Raw genomic sequence first — 21,291 nt, forward strand, 5'->3', positions numbered from 1 at the left:
ACAACCCACTTTTCGCCCTCCCAATAGCTGCTTGGTTGTCGCAGTTTATCATGACGGGCGGCACGGGTTTTGACCAACATGGAATATCTTCCAAAAAGTTTCGTAGCCATTCGGCTTCTTCACCTGCTTTGTCTAAAGCGATGAATTCTAATTCCATGGTGGATCTAGCAATACATGTCTGTTTTGTAGACCTCCACGAGATTGCTCCTCCCCTTATAGTGATCACGTAACCACTCGTTGATAACGAGTCTTTCGCGTCGGATATCCAGTTAGCATCACAGTACCCTTCAAGTACCGGGGGGTATCTCGTGTAGTGTATTCCAAAATTTAGAGTATACTTTAAGTATCTCAAAACTCTCTCAAGTGCTTTCCAATGTTCTTTACTTGGATTGCTTGTATAGCGACTCAATTTGTTCACTGGGCATGCAAGATCAGGTCGAGTGCAATTTGTAATATACATAAGGCACCCAATGATTCTTGCATATTCTTCCTGTGCAACAGGTTCACCCGTGTTCTTCTTCATGTGAACGTTGAGTTCTAATGGGGTTTTTACAGGCGATTTGTCAAACGCATTAAACCTTTTGAGCACTTTCTCAATGTAATGAGATTGTGTCAAAGTTATTCCATCGGTGGTCCTGAGAATTTTCATTCCAAGGATCACGTCAGCTAACCCCATGTCTTTCATGTCAAAATTCCTTTTTAACATGTTCTTTGTATCAACAATGATACGATTGTTGCTTCCCATAATCAACATGTCGTCTACATAGAGACACACCATAACATACCCATTACTAGTGCTCTTGATGTAGACACATTTGTCACATTCGTTGATTTTGAAGCCATTTGACAACATGACATTGTCAAATTTCAAGTGTCATTGCAGCGGCGCTTGTTTCAGTCCATAGAGAGACTTTACTAGTTTGCATACCTTTTTCTCTTGTCCAGGTACTACAAACCCTTCAGGTTGTTCCATATAGACTTCTTCTTCTAGATCACCGTTTAAGAACGCAGTTTTAACATCCATTTGATGAATCTCAAGATTGTGCAGAGCAGCAATCGCGAGAAGCACTCGAATAGATGTAATCCTCGTCACTGGTGAATAGGTATCGAAAAAATCGTACCCCTCACGCTGCTTAAATCCTTTAACGACTAAGCGCGCTTTATACTTGTCTATTGATCCATCAGCTTTATATTTCCTTTTTAGGATCCATTTACATCCTAAAGGTTTACAACCTTCAGGTAAATCAACCAACACCCAAGTGTGGTTTTGCATGATTGAATCAATTTCACTCTGGACTGCTTCCCTCCAGAGTAGTCCGTCTGGTCTAGAGAACGCCACTTTAATAGATGAAGGTTCTTCATCTAGCATGAAGGCGATATATTCTGGACCAAAGTCCTTGGCAATCCTGCCTCGTTTACTACGTCTTGGTTCTGACACTTCAAGGTCAGGGCCTGGTCGCTTTCGCGATTCGGGCACTGTCTCAACAGGTTCAGAACTAGTAGCTTCTTGTCTAGTATCGTTGCTTGTACTAGCTTCTTCTTTTCCCTTGTCTTTACAAGGAAATATATTCTCAAAATAAACAGCGTTATTTGATTCCATCGTCATTCCTACAGTCATTGTTGGAATGTCTGACTTGTGAACCAAAAAACGATGTGCATTGCTGTTTAGTGCATACCCAATAAAGATACAATCAATTGTTTTAGGACCGATTGTGACTTGTTTGGGTGGAGGCACTTGCACCTTGGCTAAACACCCCCACACTTTAAGGTATTTGTATGAGGGCTTTCTGCCTTTCCACAACTCATAGGGAGTGACGTCCCTTCCCTTGAGTGGTATTTTATTGAGGATATAGTTGGCTGATAGAACAGCCTCCCCCCACATGTTCTGGGGTAATCCAGAACTAATCAACATGGCATTCATCATCTCCTTATGAGTTCGATTCTTGCGTTCAACAACACCATTAGATTGAGGTGAATATGGAGCAGTTGTTTGATGTATTATACCACTAGCGTTGCATAATTCCTCAAACGGAGCAACATATTCTCCTCCTCTATCACTTCGAACCATCTTAATTCGACTACCAAGTTGATTCTCGGCTTCTGTTTTGAAGTTTTTGAAAGCTTCTATAGCCTCATCTTTACTTCTTAGAAGATAAAGATAGCAATACCTTGTGCAGTCATCAATAAACGTGATAAAGTACTTTTTACCACCTCGAGTTTGCACAAACTTTAGATCACACACGTCGGTGTGGATTAGTTCTAAAGGTTTAGTGCTCCTTTCAACAGAATGAAATGGAGACTTCGTCATTTTTGCTTCAACACAAATTTGACATTTGTTTTGAGTGTTAAACTCGTTTATTTTTAGTAAATCCAAATTTACTAATCTTTTTATAACATTTAGATTCACATGTCTACAATGCTATAAATCACAACACTCAAACAGATAAGAAATAAACTCCTTCTTATTATTATTGAGTTAGATAAGCTCATTGGCTATGCTCTACCAAAGTGCTATCTAAACAATGATTATAACAACTTGGACTCAAGCTCTAGTCTAAGCCGCCAAGTTGTCTTGATCAACTTCTACTCAATGATAATGATATCAGGTCTCGCCTTCTTCTTTTTGAGCTTGTAGCAATCCTTTGCCAAGTGACCCGGTTTGCCACAGTTGTAGCAATCCTTCATTTTTGCTTTGCCCTTATCCTTGGCATTTAGGCGAGCACGCTTGTTGTTGGAGGGACCGCCTTTCTCCAACAAGTTGCCTTTGATTTGAGGTGAGTTTTCGACCTTGGTCATACATTCCCTCACGTCAGATTCTAGGCGCAGCTTAACCATGAGATCTTCAAGAGTCATCTCCTCTTTGTTTTGCATAAGGTAGCTCTTGAAGTCAATCCAGCTTGGCGGTAGCATCTCGATGACCGCCGCAGTGATGAAAGCTTCGGGCATTTTCATCCCTTCGGATTCCAACTCATGCACGATGAGTAGGAATTCTTGCACTTGATCCATGATCGATCTACCATCGATCATCTTAAAGTCTAAGAACTTAGCTATTACATCATCACTACGATACTTGTTCTCTAGTGCCTCCCACAGTGGTTTGGAGGTCTTTACATTGGCGTATACATTATATAAACTATCTTTTAAACCTTCTAAAATGAAATGTTTACAAAGATAATCGCCATAGCGCCAATCGTCATACGCGGCATGCACCAAGAAATTGGTCTCGTTCTCTGCCGGCGCAGGAGGCTCGTCTTCCCACAGGAAATCGACCAAGCCCAAAGTCGTGATGTAGAACATCATCTTGTGCTGCCACATTTTGAAGTGTGACCCACCAAACTTAGGTAGCTTTTCGGCTATTGCATTTGCCCTCGGGGGCTGCATTGGCACTGATCTCGCCATGTTGCCATAGCTTACCACGTTGGTCCCGAAGGCCCCAACCGTTCGTCCAAAAATGGACCCCACGGAACCACTCGAAGTGGAACCAATCGTTGACCCAAACGAGGTTTGGCCAACCGTTCCTTGCACAGAACTAACTCCTCCAAGAGTCGTTTGGTTAGCACCAAACAAGAAAGGTATCGGTGTTGAACCACCAAAAGGACCACCACTCATAGTGGAGGTAACAGCGGCAGAGGTGGCGGGTGCCACGGTTGATGCGGCCGCGGCGGAGGCGGCGGCAGAAGCAGCGGCAGCGGCAACGGCGTTGGCAGCCTCGGTGGAGTTTACAGGACCGGTCGACATCTCCAGCAAAGGTGTTTAAGTTACGAAAGTTTTAAGTCAGTTTACAAGTTCAAAAACTCCCACGTTGCAAGCTATCTCGTCTTGCGATTGTTGGAATATAAGCTCGCGGGCGTAGTACAATGAAACCAGAAATGTAGGAGATGAGATTACAAAGGGAAAACTGAATTGAAATTACAATAAAAACGAAACCAGGAAAACAGCCGAGTCGAGGAGGATCCTCTTTCCGCAAGACGAGATACGCCCCGGTAGTGCTCTCGGTTTGGCGTGTCGTCCCCAAAGATAAAACGGCTTCGTCTCGTAGGTAGCAGCACCGCAGACCAACGAGCTCCGGCGAACTTAAACGAGGCGAGAACAGAGCTCCTGGACTATATGAGTGCAGAGAGTATGTGGATGCTAGAATGCAAATTTCAATGTGTTTGGATGCATGGAGTGGCTGTCCTATTTATAGGCACAGTCCACTTATGGAGGATCCCGTCTAATAATGACGGCAGTTACCAAGTAACCCCCACCCGTCCAATAATGACGGCAGTAATGACGGCAGTTACGTTGCAGTTACGTTGTAACGTCCTCCCGTCCAATAATGACGGCAGTAATAGCGGCAGTTACGTTGTAACTCCCTCACGTCCAATAATGACGCGAGTTATGGAGGTGTGGAAGCTTCTAGTTGGGAGACCAACGGGTCCTCCCGTCGGGTCGAGCCCCTTGTGCACGTGTGGGCCCAAACGATTGGGCCTCGTTCTTTGGACCGAGAAATCGTTGGTCCTTTGGGAGCTAAGGGTAGGCCCAAAGACCAGCCCAAGAACCAATTGCCAAGATCCAAGTTCACAGCCGAGGTCGGGGACCGGGGCCGAGCGAGCGACGGTGGCGCGCGCGTGTGGGCTTTGCAACCCTTCACTTGTGCACATCTCTTTAATTACATGCACTGATGTAATAACTTATATAATGTCTTAATTATCATCCACAAACAATGTGGTATAGGCATTAACATCTTTTTAATGCTTATCTCTTTCCACAACTCCATATTTCAAGTACCCAACTTTAACTAATTATTTCTCACTCACCGGAAATCGGTTTTGAGTAAATAAATATACTACGATCATCTACTCGGAACGTAGATCGATCCTGTCCCATTTAATTCTGCTAAATTAAATGTTTTCGGTACTCGAAAAATTATCAAACATTGGTTACTCACAACCAATTTCCAACACTTTCTGCAATGAGCGATGAGCCAATAACTGTACCTTACTTGTCCGTGGGGTTGATAAAAATTTGGGTTAACACATGCCTTAACATATACTTTGTTCATTAAAATATAGTAGCCCGCTATAAACTAAAGTTACTTTTCTTTGAGAAACAAAGATGAAAAAGTTGAATGCAAATTAATGTTGAGTGGGTCAGTCATATATAATAAATGAATTAATCCACGAAGCAATAGTGTTATGTATATTAGGGAAACAAACTTGGTAAGCCAAACCTTCATCTATATATATAGTCACACACCCACTTAAGTAATTAAGTATAGCAATATTTACCTCAAAAGCAGATCACTCATTTGATATTTCAGAAACAAATTAAACGATGAACAAAAGTCGTCTTATCGCCTCCTCTCCAACTTTAGACGGGTAATTGCATATGATTAATCTCTCTCTACATAATCGATGCACAATTTTTTTTATCATATATATCATATATTTTCCAATATTATAAATAGAAATAAGTAATCAATATATACACTACTTCATGCATGCATGCAGATTGGAATCGCTAGACAACAGAATCGCCCCCGCCGGCGCGGGCGGCGACGGCGGGCGGCAGACGAGCATCCACGTGACAGCCCTTGACGGCATAGTGAACGTGAACTCCCTCTTCACGTTGGCGATGTTCGTGGGGTTGTCCATGACATCCCCGGAGAACGCGACGACGGCGTGGAGCGCAGGGTGCACCACCGGCGGCGAGACGGTGAGGCGGCTGATCGTGTTCGAAGTGGTCTCCTTCAGCTTCTACCTCTTCTCATCCCTCGTGGCTCAGAGCTTGAAGCTTCAAATCAACCTGCGCAACAACTTGGACCCCAAAGATCCTCATAAAGCCGACATCGACGTCGACCATCTCAAATACTGCCTCTTCGCCTCCGCCGTCGGATCAGTCCTCGGCTGCATCTTCTTGATCTTGTCCATCGTCGATTTTATTAGGGTGAAATTGGGGTCGCTTTCTTGCGGCGGCAAGCCGGTTTACGCGGTGGTGACGCTGGTGGTTTGCGTCGGCGCCGGCCTGCTGGTTTATGCGATTACCGCTGCTCGTGCTGCTTTCTTCGTGCAAGATCAACCCCCTGCTGCTGCTGTTTCTCACCAGAATCAGACTATCTAGCTCACTACAACAAATAGAATTTTGTTTTAATTATATAAAATTAATGTGTTTTTATTTCATGGCCGGAATTCGTGATGTTATTTTGGTTACCTATTGGGTAAACTCTTGTAACACCTTCATGTTATAAGATGTGACAAATCGATAATCTATATTGATATAAAAAGTCTTGAACATAAAATATAAATTGTCTATCTTTATTACATATTTACTTTTAAGGATAATTGTATAAATTTATATTTAGATCCAGTGCCCCGTTCTTTCAGCCTACTAAGTTTAAAGCAATTTTGATCTTAGAAATTTAAGATGATGATTTACGTCGGGAGAATGAATATGAATTTATTTTTAATTATAATAAAATGATTTACAAAAAGCTTTTGTAAATTTCAGTTATTTAAATTTTTATGCATTGCATATTAATTAAGTTTGAGTATAAAAGAATACGACGAACGATTTAATTAGCAAACCCTGAAGAATTATTACAGATCTGATTAATAATGCAGTAGGCTTTTAATCGTCACATCATGCCAACTTATTTTTCACAACCCTTACAATCAAAGTCACTTCTTACTACACTATATGCTACTTTTTAGTGACACTTAACATTACCATTATGTCTATGCAAAGCGCCACTCCTTATTAGCAATTTCAGCCAATTTTCTCTTTCACGTTCTCACAAGTTGTCCAACAATTCACCACATTTTTTCTCTCTTCAAAAACAAGTGGGTCAGGGGGTTGAACTTGTCTTTCTTGACCAAATAAATTGTCGAAGTAGTTGGAGAATTCTTGGATGATTTCCTCATGATTTAGGGTCGGTTCTCCATCAGCAGCCCTACAAAGCATTGAAATGGCATTAGTGACATTCCTTTTCTTAATTAAGGAGAAAAAATATTTGTTGATTTTGTCAGAATTAGTCAAGTGAAAATTTCATTTTTTGACTCGCGAAGTCTTTTTCCGCATTGTCTAACAGGACAACCTGATTGCGTGCTTTTTTCTCCTCTTCTCTTAACGCGGGTAGGTGGGGTTTTTATCACACATCTCTTTAATTGTTTCAAGTTTAGCCCTGACAGCCGCAGCTCTCTCTGATAGGTTGCTATACTCCTTTTTATTTTGTTTCTTCAAGATCTCCTCGAAGTTTTTCAATTTATTTGATAAGTCTAACTGAGCTCGATCGGGGTCAGTTGTCTTCTGTCCTACCATGAGCCAACTCCTGAAATTTGGGTGGTTAGTCCAAAAGTTAAAGAATTTAAAAGGACGGGTAGATCTTTTAAGTTCTTCAAAGAGAGTAGCAATAATGGCGGAATGATCAGAATGGACATCACGAGTAAGAAAATTTGCACGACATAAATAACCACTAATTGTCCATGCATTATTTATTAGAATTCTATCAATTTTAGAAAATTGAATCGTGTTTGTCCACATGAAGTGACAGCCGATAGAAGGTGTGTTTGACAGTTCGACGGCTGCACAAGTGTCCGAGAATTCGACATATTCTCGTGTAGTAGGTACTCAACCTCATATACGATCTCCCAGATCCAAAACACTGTTAAAATCACCCATGACAAGGGAGGGCCTTGTAAAAGGTATTTCCTGCACTAAAGATTTCCAAATATCCCTCTTTTTAGTTAGTTGACAAACACCATACACAAAAGAAGCATGAAAGCAGTTATGGGTTGATAAGCATTCCAAATTAACATGAATTACTTGTGCTTCATGTTTTAAATGAGTGAGTGAAATCTTAATAGGGTTCCAGATAACAACAATCCTACCTCCTGGACACACATCAAAGTTGTGAGTAAAATCCCAATTTTTAAAGGATTTTTTGCAAAAAATTTCAAGCTTTTGAAGATTTAGTTTTGTTTCAACTAAGAAAAAAAGATCACACTTGTGTTTGAACACAAGTTCCACAACACCATTTTGTCTCGTAGGTTTGTGGAGTCTACGAATATTCCAACATGGAATTATCATTTAACCTTCGATGTTGTCTTACCAATGTTATCCTTATTTTGAAGGCGTAGCATTCTTACGCCTCTGTTTGTCAATTTTCTAGGTAGGTTGAATTTTTGGTATTTTGACTTGATTTTCTAGAAGCTTTTCCAGCTTGCGGGGCTCTTCTTGATTCTGAACAGGCTGTTCATCATCAGTGGCAGCTTGTTGTGTAGGTTTTTCTTTTGCTTTTGGAGTAGTAGATCATGTTACTACCTCATGAGCCTCATGAGCTTGAGGGTCATCCTCTGGGTCAGCAATCGAAATCCAATCGCCACGGTTGGATTCAAGGTTATGAGAGATGTCAAAATTCTCATAATTAAGCACGCATGAACGTGGTTGTTTCAACATTCCCCCATTCGCCTATGTCGACAGATCTGGCCGACAATCCCTTCTCAGTCGGTTCAGGGATGCTCTGAGCTTTGTTGCTAACCTCTTGGTGATGAGCCTGATCATTCTTTTGTTGGGCATTGGTTATTCCCTTTATCTGAGTAGTTTGATCAGCCTTAGGTGGAACAGAAGGTTCCTTAGGCCTATAGATTTGCCGCATCCCCTGTTCTTGCGGATTTCGGCCAAAAGTGCTCATCCAACGGTGAGGAGTTTTTTAACGCGGCCCTTTCGAGTTTTGACGGCTTCTGCTCCTATCCTTTCTTCGCCTAACTTCCCTCCACTAAACACGAGGACTTTGCTGCACTGAATGACAAGCTGACAGTTTGACCTAGCAGACTGACTGAAGGACAACATGCTGACTCGTGCTCAGACTCACCCATCCCGCGTCTGCCCTTTAGTCAAAAGGCTCAAAGCAAAGTCCCTAAAGCGTATACTCTTCCGAACATTAAATGCGAATCCTGCTTTTCAGAAGAAAGTATCAGGATGACTGTTACACGTCGACATCAAGTGCGGATGTGCAGATCTTTCAACTCAAATATTCCTTGCTACAATGGGAAGAATTCAAAGAGAACAACAGATTGAAATTTGAACAAGGTTCTGTCCAATGGCTAGATTCAATCTTCGGTCTATATATACATCGGAAGAAAGAGACGCGTGATGGCGGGGGTGGAAAATATGAAGTTGTTGTGTAGGTTCAGGATACATCCTTAGAAACTAGCAAACTATCATGATTAAGAACTAGTTCTTCATTGTGAAATTCCAAGTGAATAACTTGTGAATACATTTGTAGTTCCTAGATTAGGCGTTTTCAGAGTAAACATCCTTAGCAGCATTGAACACACTGATCTTCAGACACTGTTCTTCATTGTAACAGTGTGTTCACTTAGTTGGATAACCACCCTCCTCTAAAATCTCTCATAAAGTTGTAAAGACGAAGTGAAGAAGTAAGGAGAAGTCAACGAGTCAGCTTCAAGTGAGAAGTCTGAAAGTTGACAAAGCAACAGGATCATAGCCACATAAATTGCCAACAAGATCGCAACCGCGTAAATTGCCAACGGGACTACAATCGTGAAAAATGGTAAGTACGGAACTGCAACCGTGTAAATTGCTAAGTAACATAATCGCAACTGCAGAAATTGCAAAGTAAAGGTTAAGGGATTACCCTGTGGACTAAGGGTCGTGGATGTAGGAGGAGTTATTCCGAACCACGTAAAAATATTTATGTGTTGTACTTACGTTTTGTAGTGACCCAAAATTTTTAACTACAAAGAAATTTATTTTTTCCTTTAAATTATTATTATTCTTATTTTTTTTCGTTAATTAAATTTTAAGTCTTATAAGTTGCGCCTAGATATTGCATGAGCATGAGCATTTAATCACTTCAAGCATTTATTATTATTATTATTATTATTATTATTATTATTATTATTATTATTATTATTATTATTATTATTATTATTATTATTATTATTATTATTATTATTATTATTATTATGAGGCTATAATCTTCTTTTGTAATAAGTTACTACATATATTAAAAAGCCCAAACAATTATATATTTTTTTAGTGCAACCCAATTCTTTCTTGGAGCCCATTCCTTGAGCCCAAAGTAAATTCTCCAGAAATTTCTATCTTGCTCAGCAACATGAGTTACCCTAATTCACCTTACCTTTTTTAGCTAAAACAAAATTTTGGAAAGATTTTTCTTGATTGATTTTACTGCCAAAATTAAACTCCTATCCTCTAGTATAAATAGTACCTCTCTTCATTCTTTTCCTCACACTCAAAATCATTCACCGAATTCTGGGAAAGAGGTAAATTTCTTTCGCCTCTTTTATTGCTCTTGCATGAAATTGCTCTGTATATCCTTTCATCCCCTTCTGTTCGTATTTTTACTTACAGACACAATACTTCCTATTTTCTTTATATATATTACGCAATGATCATTTCTTCTTTTTAAAGTTGTCAGAGCCTAATCACGGTTCCTATCTATATGTGTATACACGTATGTTGAAATATAAGCTTGCGGGCGTTACAATGAAACAGAAAATGGGAAGCATGAGATGAGATTACAAGGTAAAAACTATATTGAAATTACAATAGAATGAAACCAGGAAAGCAGCCGAGTCGAGGAGGGTCCTCTCTCCGCAAGACGAGATACGCCCCGGTAGTGCTCTCGGTTTGGCGTGTCGTCCCCAAAGATGAAACGGCTTCGTCTCGTAGGTAGCAGCACCGCAGACCAACGAGCTCCGGCGAACTGGAATGAGGCGAGAACAGAACTTAACAGAGATGCAGAATGCAGCAGAGTATCAGTGCGTAGATGCTTGTTCAGATGTGTAGAATGATGCATGGAGGCTGTTCTATTTATAGGCACAGACCACATCAATAGGGAGAGCCTGCGGGTTTAATTCCATTGATGGAATTCAAATAGTGTCTGGAGTTACAGGCAGTAACAGACATAACAGCAGGGCTGTTTGAATCTGTCATGACTCCTCCGACAGCAGTTACGTGGGAAGCTTCCTGGGAGACCAAGGGTCCTCCCGGGCCAAGCCCTAGCGGGCCTCGTGTGCGTGCGCGTAGGCCCAACCGAGTTGGGCCTCGTCCCCTTCGAACTAAGTTTTCGTTGGTCCAAAAATATAAGAGTCGGAGTGGGCCTAGGGTAGGCCCAAAGACCAACCCAAAGACCACCCAAAGACCAATTGCCAAGATCCAAGTCCAAGTCCACGGCCACGGGATGCCGGGCGTCGGGCGACGGAGCCGGGGGCGGGCGGGCGGCGCGCGCGTGTGGGCTTTGCTACCCGTCACGTGTGCACACAGTTTTATTACGTGCTCTGGTGTAATAGCATTTATACTGTAATAAATGTTATTCACATTTCAATGTGGGATAAGCATTAATCCTTCTTTAATGCTTATCTTTCCCACAACTCCATGTTTTCAAATACCCAACTTTAAATAATTATTTCTCACTCACCGGAAATCGGTTTTGAGTAAATAAATATACTACGATCATCTACTCGGAACGTAGATCGATCCTGGCTCGTTTAATTCTACTAAATTAAATGTTTTCGGTACTCAAAAAATTATCAAATATTGGTTACTCACAACCAATTTCCAATAATCCCCCACATGAGTGGAAATAGTCAAATGCAAATGCAGACACAAGCTCTGTTCTCAAGAGACCTTAGTGCATTGGAATTGGTGGTTTGCGGCCTTGAACCATCCTTAGTTAATACTATCGGATATACTGGTGAATTGGTAGAACTTGATGTCTTTGAACCATTTCTCCTTCGTGTATACCGAGACAACAATATTAACACACTAACGCCTCAACCTTATTTTGTTCTCACGTTTTTGTCCTTTGCGGGCCTTGGACAGCTCTTTGGATTCATAAGTGTTAGGTCGATGCGGCCCCTACATCTCACTTATATAGGTGATTCTTTCCCGCGTATCCTGCTATACTCAACCTCCCCGAGGTGTTTAGGAATCATTAAAAGTCAAGGACTTAACCTTACCACTAAGCAGGTTTCAACACTCAGTTGCTCTCTAGGGAATGCAAGTAGTTGAGTGTTCTACTTGGAATCTTATAGCTTAGTTTTCCCATTGAACCACGTTCTTGGGATCTCTAGTCATCATGGTTGGGTTACCACTATAATCATCCTTATTTTGTGGATTTTACACCCATTCCCTCTAGCAATTTATACATTTGATCTAGATTCAAAGCTTTAGTGAGCGGATCGGCCAGATTATCTATTGACTTTATGTAGTCAATTGAGATAACTCCACTTTCGATCAAATGTTTTACGGTATTATGTCGTCGACGTATGTGTCGAGACTTACCGTTATACAACCCACTTTTCGCCCTCCCAATAGCTGCTTGGTTGTCGCAGTTTATCATAACAGGCGGCACGAGTTTTGACCAACATGGAATATCTTCCAAAAAGTTTCGTAGCCACTCGGCTTCTTCACCTGCTTTGTCTAAAGCGATGAATACTGATTCCATGGTGGATCTAGCAATACATGTCTGTTTTGTAGACCTCCACGAGATTGCTCCTCCCCCTATAGTGAACACGTAACCACTCGTTGATAACGAGTCTTTCGCGTCGGATATCCAGTTAGCATCATAGTACCCTTCAAGTACCGGGGGGTATCTCGTGTAGTGTATTCCAAAATTTAGAGTATACTTTAAGTATCTCAAGACTCTCTCAAGTCCTTTCCAATGTTCTCTACTTGGATTACTTGTATAACGACTCAATTTGTTCACTACTGGGCATGCAAGATCAGGTCGAGTGCAATTTTTAAAATACATAAGGCACCCAACGATCCTTGCATATTCTTCCTGTGCGACAGGTTCACCCATGTTCTTCTTCATGTGAACGTTGAGTTCCAATGGAGTTTTTACAGGCGATTTGTCAAACGCATTAAACCTTTTGAGCACTTTCTCAATGTAATGAGATTGCGTCAAAATTATTCCATCAGTGGTCCTGAGAATTTTCATTCCAAGGATCACGTCAGCTAACCCCATGTCTTTCATGTCAAAATTCCTTTTTAACATGTTCTTTGTATCAACAATGATACGATTGTTGCTTTCCATAATCAACATGTCGTCTACATAGAGACACACCATAACATACCCATTACTAGTGCTCTTGATGTAGACACATTTGTCACATTCGTTGATTTTGAAGCCATTTGACAACATGACATTGTCAAATTTCAAGTGCCATTGCAGCGGCGCTTGCTTTAGTCCATAAAGAGACTTTACTAGTTTGCATACCTTTTTCTCTTGTCCAGGTACTACAAACCCTTCAGGTTGCTCCATATAGACTTCTTCTTCCAGATCACCATTTAAGAATGCAGTTTTAACATCCATTTGATGAATCTCAAGATTGTGCAGAGCAGCAATCGCGAGAAGCACTCGAATGGATGTAATCCTCGTCACTGGTGAATAGGTATCGAAAAAATCATACCCATCACGCTGCTTAAATCCTTTAACGACTAAGCGCGCTTTATACTTGTCTATTGATCCATCAGCTTTATATTTCCTTTTTAGGATCCATTTACATCCTAAGGGTTTACAACCTTCAGGTAAATCAACCAACACCCAAGTGTGGTTTTGCATGATTGAATCAATTTCACTCTGGACTGCTTCCCTCCAGAGTAGTCCGTCTGGTCTAGAGAACGCCACTTTGATAGATGAAGGTTCTTTATCTAGCATGAAAGCGATATATTCTGGACCAAAGTCCTTGGCTATCCTGCCTCGTTTACTACGTCTTGGTTCTGACATTTCAAGGTCAGAGCCTGGTCACTTTCGCGATTCGGGCACTGTCTCAACAGGGTCAGAACTAGTAGCTTCTTCTCTAGTATTGTTGCTTGTACTAGCTTCTTCTTTTTCCTTGTCTTTACAAGGAAAGATATTCTCAAAGTAGACAGCGTTATTTGATTCCATCATCATTCCTACAGTCATTGTTGGAATGTCTGACTTGTGAACCAAAAAACGATGTGCATTGCTGTTTAGTGCATACCCAATAAAGATACAATCAATTGTTTTAGGACCGATTGTAACTTGTTTGGGTGGAGGCACTTGTACCTTGGCTAAACACCCCCACACTTTAAGGTATTTGTATGAGGGCTTTCTGCCGTTCCACAACTCATAGGGAGTGACGTCCCTTCACTTGAGTGGTATTTTATTGAGGATATAGTTGGCTGATAGAACAGCCTCCCCCCACATGTTCTGGGGTAACCCAGAACTAATCAACATGGCATTCATCATCTCCTTAAGAGTTCGATTCTTGCGTTCAGCAACACCATTAGATTGAGGTGAATATGGAGTAGTTGTTTGATGTATTATACCACTAGCGTTGCATAATTCCTCAAACGGAGCAACATATTCTCCTCCTCTATCACTTCGAACCATCTTAATTCGACTACCAAGTTGATTCTCGGCTTCTGTTTTGAAGTTCTTGAAAGCTTCAATAGCCTCATCTTTACTTCTTAGAAGATAAAGATAACAATACCTTGTGCAGTCATCAATAAAAGTGATAAAGTACTTTTTATCACCTCGAGTTTGCACAAACTTTAGATCACACACGTCGGTGTGGATTAGTTCTAAAGGTTTAGTGCTCATTTCAACGGAATGAAACAGAGACTTTGTCATTTTTGCTTCAACACAAACTTGACATTTGCTTTTAGTGTTGAACTCGTTTATCTTTAGTAAATCTATATTTACCAACCTTTTTATAGCATTTAGATTAACATGTCCTAATCTACAATGCCATAAATCACAACACTCAACCAAGTAAGAGGAAGTGGTAGCATTTTCATTGATAGGTTTGTCAATTACACGCTTGACAGGCTGAACATTAAGCTTGAAAAGCCCATTGGTGAGAAAACCCCTACCAAGGTACTTTCCAAACTTGGTTACAACAACTTTCTCGGACTCAAACACTAGTCTAAAGCTCTTATTAACTAGTATGGACCCCGAGATGAGATTCTTGCGGATGTCCGGGACATGCAGCACATCCTTCAAGGTTATCTCCGTGCCGGATGAAAGCTTGAGCACCACATCACCCATCCCGGAAACTTTCGACGACGCTTGGTTACCCATGCTTAGCTTCCTCCCTTCAACAGCTTTGTAGGTAGAGAAGCGCCTCTTGTCGGAACACACGTGCACGGTTGCGCCCGTGTCAATAAACCAATCACCTTGGTTTTCAACAAGGTTGACCTCCTCGGTGATAACCGCCGCTAAGTCATCCTCGTTCCATTCGTCGAAGTCCTTCTCGACGACGTTGGCATCTTGCTTTGCCTTCTTCTTCTTGGGCTTGCGGCAGTCTTTCGCCAAGTGGCCCGGTTTGCCACAGTTGTAGCAATCTCCTTCGAACTTGCGAGCAGGAGCTTTGGCTTTAGCTTTGCCTTTGTCCTTGGGATTAGGACGCCCACGTTTGTTGGAGTTGGATGGGCCACCACGCTCCAACAAGTTAGCTTTGGCCTCAACTTGGCCCTTCCCTTTGCTATCGATCCTCCTTTCCTCGCATTCGATGCGAAGCCTCACGATCAAGTCCTCAAACGTCATCCCCTTTCGTTTGTGTTTGAGGTAGGTTTTGAAGTCCTTCCAACTTGGGGGCAACTTGTCAATCACCGCCACCACGGTGAATGAGTCGAAGACCACATTTCCCTCGGCGAGTACGTCGTGCAAGATAAGTTGGAACTCTTGCACTTGGTCGATGACGGGCCTTGAGTCCACCATCTTGTACTCCATGTACCTAGTTACACAAGTATTCTTAGTGCTAGCATCATTTAGCTTATACTTTTTGTCTAGTGCCTCCTACAACACTTTGGAGGTCTTTACATCAACATACACTTTGTACAAACTATCCCCTAGACCACCTAGAAGAAAATTTTTACAAAGGAAATCGCCATTATGCCAAGCATCATAGGCTGCACGAACGGTGAAGCTCGTCTCGTTCTCCGCCGGTGTGGGTGACTCGTTGTCCGTCAAGTATCCCGCATACCCCAATGTCGTGAGGTAGAAGATCATCTTTTGACGCCAACTCTTGTAGTCGGAGCCACAGAACTTTGGTGGCTTGTCGGCGGTTGCGTTCGCCCTTGGGGGTTGCGTTGGCACCGACCCCGCCATGTGACCATAGCTCATCATGTTGGTCCCAAAGGCCCCAACGCTTTGTCCAAACATGGACCCCATGGAACCACTCGAAGTGGATCCAAACGTTGACCCAAACGGAGTTTGGCCAACCGTTCCTTGCACGGAACTATCTCCTCCAAGTGTGGTTTGGTTAGCACCAAACATGAAAAGAAGTGGTGTTGAACCACCAAAAGGACCACCACTAAAGGTGGAGGCAGCAGCGACAGAGGTGGCGGGTGCCACGGTTGACGCGGCCGCGGCGGCAGCAGCATTGGCGACGGCGTTGGCAGCCTCGGTGGAGTTCGCAGGACCGGTCGACATCTCCAGCAAAGGTGTTTAGGTTTTGAAAATGTTAAGTTCAATTACAAGTTCAAAACTCCCACGTTGCAAGCTTATCTCGTCTTGCGATTGTTGGAATATAAGCTTGCGGGCGTTACAATGAAACAGAAAATGGGAAGCAGGAGATGAGATTACAAGGTAAAAACTGTATTGAAATTACAATAGAATAAAACCAGGAAAGTAGTCGAGTCGAGGAGGGTCCTCTCTCCGCAAGACGAGATATGCCCCGGTAGTGCTCTCGGTTTGGCGTGTCGTCCCAGAAGATGAAACGGCTTCGTCTCGTAGGTAGCAGCACCGCAGACCAATGAGCTCCGGCGAACTGGAATGAGGCGAGAACAAAACTTAACAGAGATGCAGAATGCAGCAGAGTATCAGTGCGTAGATGCTTGTTCAGATGTGTAGAATGATGCATGGAGGCTGTTCTATTTATAGGCACAGACCACATCAATAGGGAGAGCCTGCGGGTTTAATTCCATTGATGGAATTCAAATAGTGTCGGGAGTTACAGGCAGTAACAGATGTAACAGCAGGGCTGTTTGAATCTGCCATGACACCTCCGACAGCAGTTACGTGGGAAGCTTCCTGGGAGACCAAGGGTCCTCCCGGGCCAAAGGCCAAAGATCACCCAAAGACCAATTGCCAAGATCCAAGATCCAAGTCCAAGTCCAAGTCCACGGCCACGGGACCGGGGCCGGACGCCGGATGCCGGGCGTCGGGGCCGGGCGGGCGGCGGCGACGTCGCGCGCATGTGGGCTTTGCAACCCGTCACATGTGCACACAGTTTTATTACGTGCTCTGATGTAATAGCATTTATACTGTAATAAATGTTATTCACATTTCAATGTGGGATAAGCATTAATCCTTCTTTAATGCTTATCTTTCCCACAGCTCCATGTTTCAAGTACCCAACTTTAAATAATTATTTCTCACTCACCGGAAATCGGTTTTGAGTAAATAAATATACTACGATCATCTACTCGGAACGTAGATCGATCCTGGCTCATTTAATTCTACTAAATTAAATGTTTTCGGTACTCGAAAAATTATCAAATATTGGTTACTCACAACAAATTTCCAACAACCTATTTCTTATTTTTTTTTTTTTGTTTACATTATACACACTTATTTCATTTAATATTCTAAGTATATATTTTGACATATGTGTGTATTAGTGTATATGTTAAAGTAGTCTGCCTTATTTATATTATATTTAGTTTATATTTTTAGTTAGTCACACACACATATATATATATATATATATAAATATTGTTATAAATATTATGCAAGAATTACGTTTTTAAATAAGATCTAGCCCCTTTTTTTTGATTTAAGGCTAAGAGCATGAGTTTATTTATATATTTGACCTCTTCGAATAATAAATGTATCCTGTGAGTTATGATTTTTTATTCCTTTAAATACATATTATAATATTTTCCTATGATTAGTTATTTAAAAGTATTTTGAATTTTAATTAGTAAAATATTGGTAGAAAAAGATTATATTATTTTATATGTATGTATATATATATATATAGATATATATATTATATACATATTTCCATGCGCATTCACTGATTTAAATGTATTTTAATTATGTTTTCATAATTCATTTTAGGAACGGCGCGCAAGACTTAATTATTTAATTGCGAGTTTTATCCAAGAAAGGTTAAGGTGGGGTTATAACGTTGCATTTAATATTTATCTTTATTATACGTTTTACTCAAATTATATGTGTGAAATGCAGACAGAGCCTATGGGCTATATGAGACAGAAAGTTATAGCCTACGGGCTATAAGAGACAGAAAGTTATAGCCTTCTGGCTAAGAGACAGAAAGTTATAGCCTACGGGCTATATGAGACAGAAAGTTATAGCCTTCGGGCTAAGAGACAGAAAGTTATAGCCTTCGGGCAATATGAAAGAGCATACAGTTTTTATTGCACTTATATTTGTTGTGATTCTTATAATATGGATAAATGTACCCCAATGAGTTTATTGTACTCACCCCAAAATAATATTATATCTTTTCACGAGACTACTCGGGTGATGAAAGGCGGGAGTGTGATGGTGGTCAAGAATAAAGAAGAAATAATGTTTTATTTTCGTTTAGAATAAAGACTCAATTTATGATGTTTATTTACTTTTCTCTGTTGGATTTGGGTTTTAGTTATTTAAATATTAAAATCTTATTTTTTTAATCAAAGTACTTCTTAAGAAAATTGGGGCGTCACGCGTTTTCTTTTCTTGTGTTTCTGTCTGCTTGCTCATCGTGCTTATCTAACTGTGGTCTAAGTAGTCAAGGCAATAAAAACTAAATATATAAATTTATTCTCATTTTAACTTATTTTTATTTATTGCCTTGTCATAGTATTAATTTTTATTATTTTAAATTCATCTTTATTTTTCTAATATTCAACTCAAATATATTCGGTTAAAATTATTTTTTTTATATATTTATAAATATAACAATTAAGTTGGTATATGTCAATTCATACAAATATAAAAACGTTGCAAATGCTAATTTCTACTAATCCACCAAAATATTCCGATAGTTCGGCCACGTTAAATCCTAGCTAGTAGTATAATAAAACTTAAGCATCAGTACATTTAATTCAACCATTATTGGTTAATGATGAGACTAATCCAATCAATTACTTCTAAAAATTAACATTATTATATAGTCTATAGCACCATATTTCAATATAAATTTTAATTAATTAAATGAATAATTTTGGCTAACAACCAAGCAACATGCAACGTCAGACTTGGCTGCTCTTTTTTTTTTTTTTTTTTTTTGAAAAAGACTTGGCTGCTCTTAAACACGCTGTTTAAACATATGGAATTTCTTACACAATATTTTAGTTACATAAAAATTGAACGTACCTACTTTGCAATGTCTCAACATCATTATCTTGCCAGCTAGTGGAGAGGTGAAATTCGGGAATATATTCTGCAATATCGAAATAATTTCTTGTCACGTTTATATATGCATGACAGTTCATAAAATTCATATACATGAACACAAACTTAGTCACCTACTATATGTTCGAAAAAACTAATTTCCCAACCCATTTAATTAATTCTTATGCAACATGCTCTTAATTAAAAAAAAAAAACAAATAAACTAACGATCTTTAAATTATTTACCAAAAAAAATCTTAATGACCATTATTTTGGTTAGGGCTGGTAATCGGTCCGATTCGGTTATAACCAAATCGATTTACCGGTTAACCGGAACCGATTAATAGCCAAAGTGATAACCGAAAACCGAACCGATTTATACTTCGGTTAACCGGACCGGTTAATCGGTTAACCGAATTAACCGGTTAATTCAAAAACCCATTTAAAAGTGCTGCAAATTTACAGAAAACGCCGAAGAGTGAGAATCCAAAATTTACAAAAACGCCCAAACCTGTACAGCAGTAGAGAATTCAAAATCCGTTAAATCACCAAAATCTCAAAGTTTCATGTATGAATTAGAAAAAAGAGTGAGAATAAAAGTAAATGAATAAAAAAGGAGGTGATTTGAAACACACAAAGTGGAAAAGGCTTTTCCAACAGAATCAACTGTATTCTTTGCTTCAAAACAACAGCAGGAAACTGTTGTTAGCAAATCTGGAGGGTCTTTCCCGCAGCAATCCGACAATTTTCCAAGAACCCATTTTTATAACATATTGTCCAATTTCATCTTTTCTTGCAAGTCCCATAAATCTGCTAAATCTACTACACCACACTATATGTATTTAGATTTTAGATTTAGAAATTCCACGCACCACACTCAGATTACACCTACCTGAAGTTATTTGGGATTTTTGGGTATTTTCTAAATTCTAATTTAATAAATTATAAAGTAATTAATTAATTTAATAGTGTTGTGGAGAGTTGGCCCAATGATCTTTATTTCACTAGCCCAAATCTGTTACCCGGCCCATTTCCCAAACCCTAGCCCACTATCACTTATCTGCGCCGCTTCATCTTTTTCGCCGCCCGTCTCCTCGATTCCCACCTCCGACTTCAATGCTCCACCCTCCTTCCCAATGACCTCCACTCCTTTTTATCCCTGCTGCAAGTCTTTCAATCGTAAGGAAGTTTTCACACCGTTTTTCTCAGAAGGCTCTGCTATTCCTTCTTGAAGTGTCGCCGGATTCCTGTCCGTGGTTTCCTGATTGGTGACTGTGAGTGTGAACTTCACTTCGTTTGAGTGCCTGTATCACCGGATTCCTGTCCATCGGTTTCCTGGTTTGGTGATACTTTGTGAGTGTGCAAGCCATCGAAATCCTGTCCATCGGATTCCTGCTGCTGGTGGCTGTGCAATCGAGATTGGGGTGCTGATCTGTTTCTCCTGTTCCCTTTGAACCGTGGTCATTGAGCTGCTGGAAGGGCCCTTCCTACTGTGGGAAAATCTGAGCCAAAGTGTCCCGAGGACACATTTTTCCCACATTGAGTTCCCTCTGAATTTCTTACTTTCTCTCTTTCCTTCAGAATTACTTTGTTTCTCTTTTACTTGCTGCCTGTCTTTGTGTGTTGCAGGGAAGTGAAGAAGAGCAGAGGGATCGAGGAACCGAGGCCAGAGGAACCGCCAGAGGAACCGCCAGAGGAATCGAGGCGCCAGCGGGATCGAGTCTCCAGCGCAGCGGGATCGAGTCCAGCGGGATCTATTCCAGCGGGATCGAGGCCAGCAGGGCCGAGTCCTCCAGTGCAGCGGATTCCAGCAGAGCCGAGTCCAGTCCAGCGGAGTCGGAGGCGCCAGAGAATTCGCGGCGAGCAGGGAAGTCGCCCCGAGCAGGGAAGATCAAGTGCTTGAGCACGAGTGGGGGAGACAGGAGGTTCGGGAACCAAGTGGT

General features: G+C 40.9%; 1 protein-coding gene across 1 annotated transcript; it reads left to right on the forward strand.

Annotated features, from left to right (window-relative positions):
- Nucleotides 1–5,081: 5,081 nt before the first annotated feature.
- LOC131016747 (uncharacterized) lies at nt 5,082–6,280 on the forward strand. Its single transcript, XM_057945467.1, has 2 exons — nt 5,082–5,360; nt 5,493–6,280. Exons 1-2 carry the CDS (start codon nt 5,317–5,319, stop codon nt 6,100–6,102), a joined length of 654 nt encoding a protein of 217 aa, XP_057801450.1. The 5' UTR covers nt 5,082–5,316; the 3' UTR covers nt 6,103–6,280.
- Nucleotides 6,281–21,291: the final 15,011 nt, after the last annotated feature.

The sequence above is a fragment of the Salvia miltiorrhiza genome, chromosome 1 (genome assembly GCF_028751815.1).
Source record: "Salvia miltiorrhiza cultivar Shanhuang (shh) chromosome 1, IMPLAD_Smil_shh, whole genome shotgun sequence".
NCBI lineage: Eukaryota > Viridiplantae > Streptophyta > Magnoliopsida > Lamiales > Lamiaceae > Salvia > Salvia miltiorrhiza.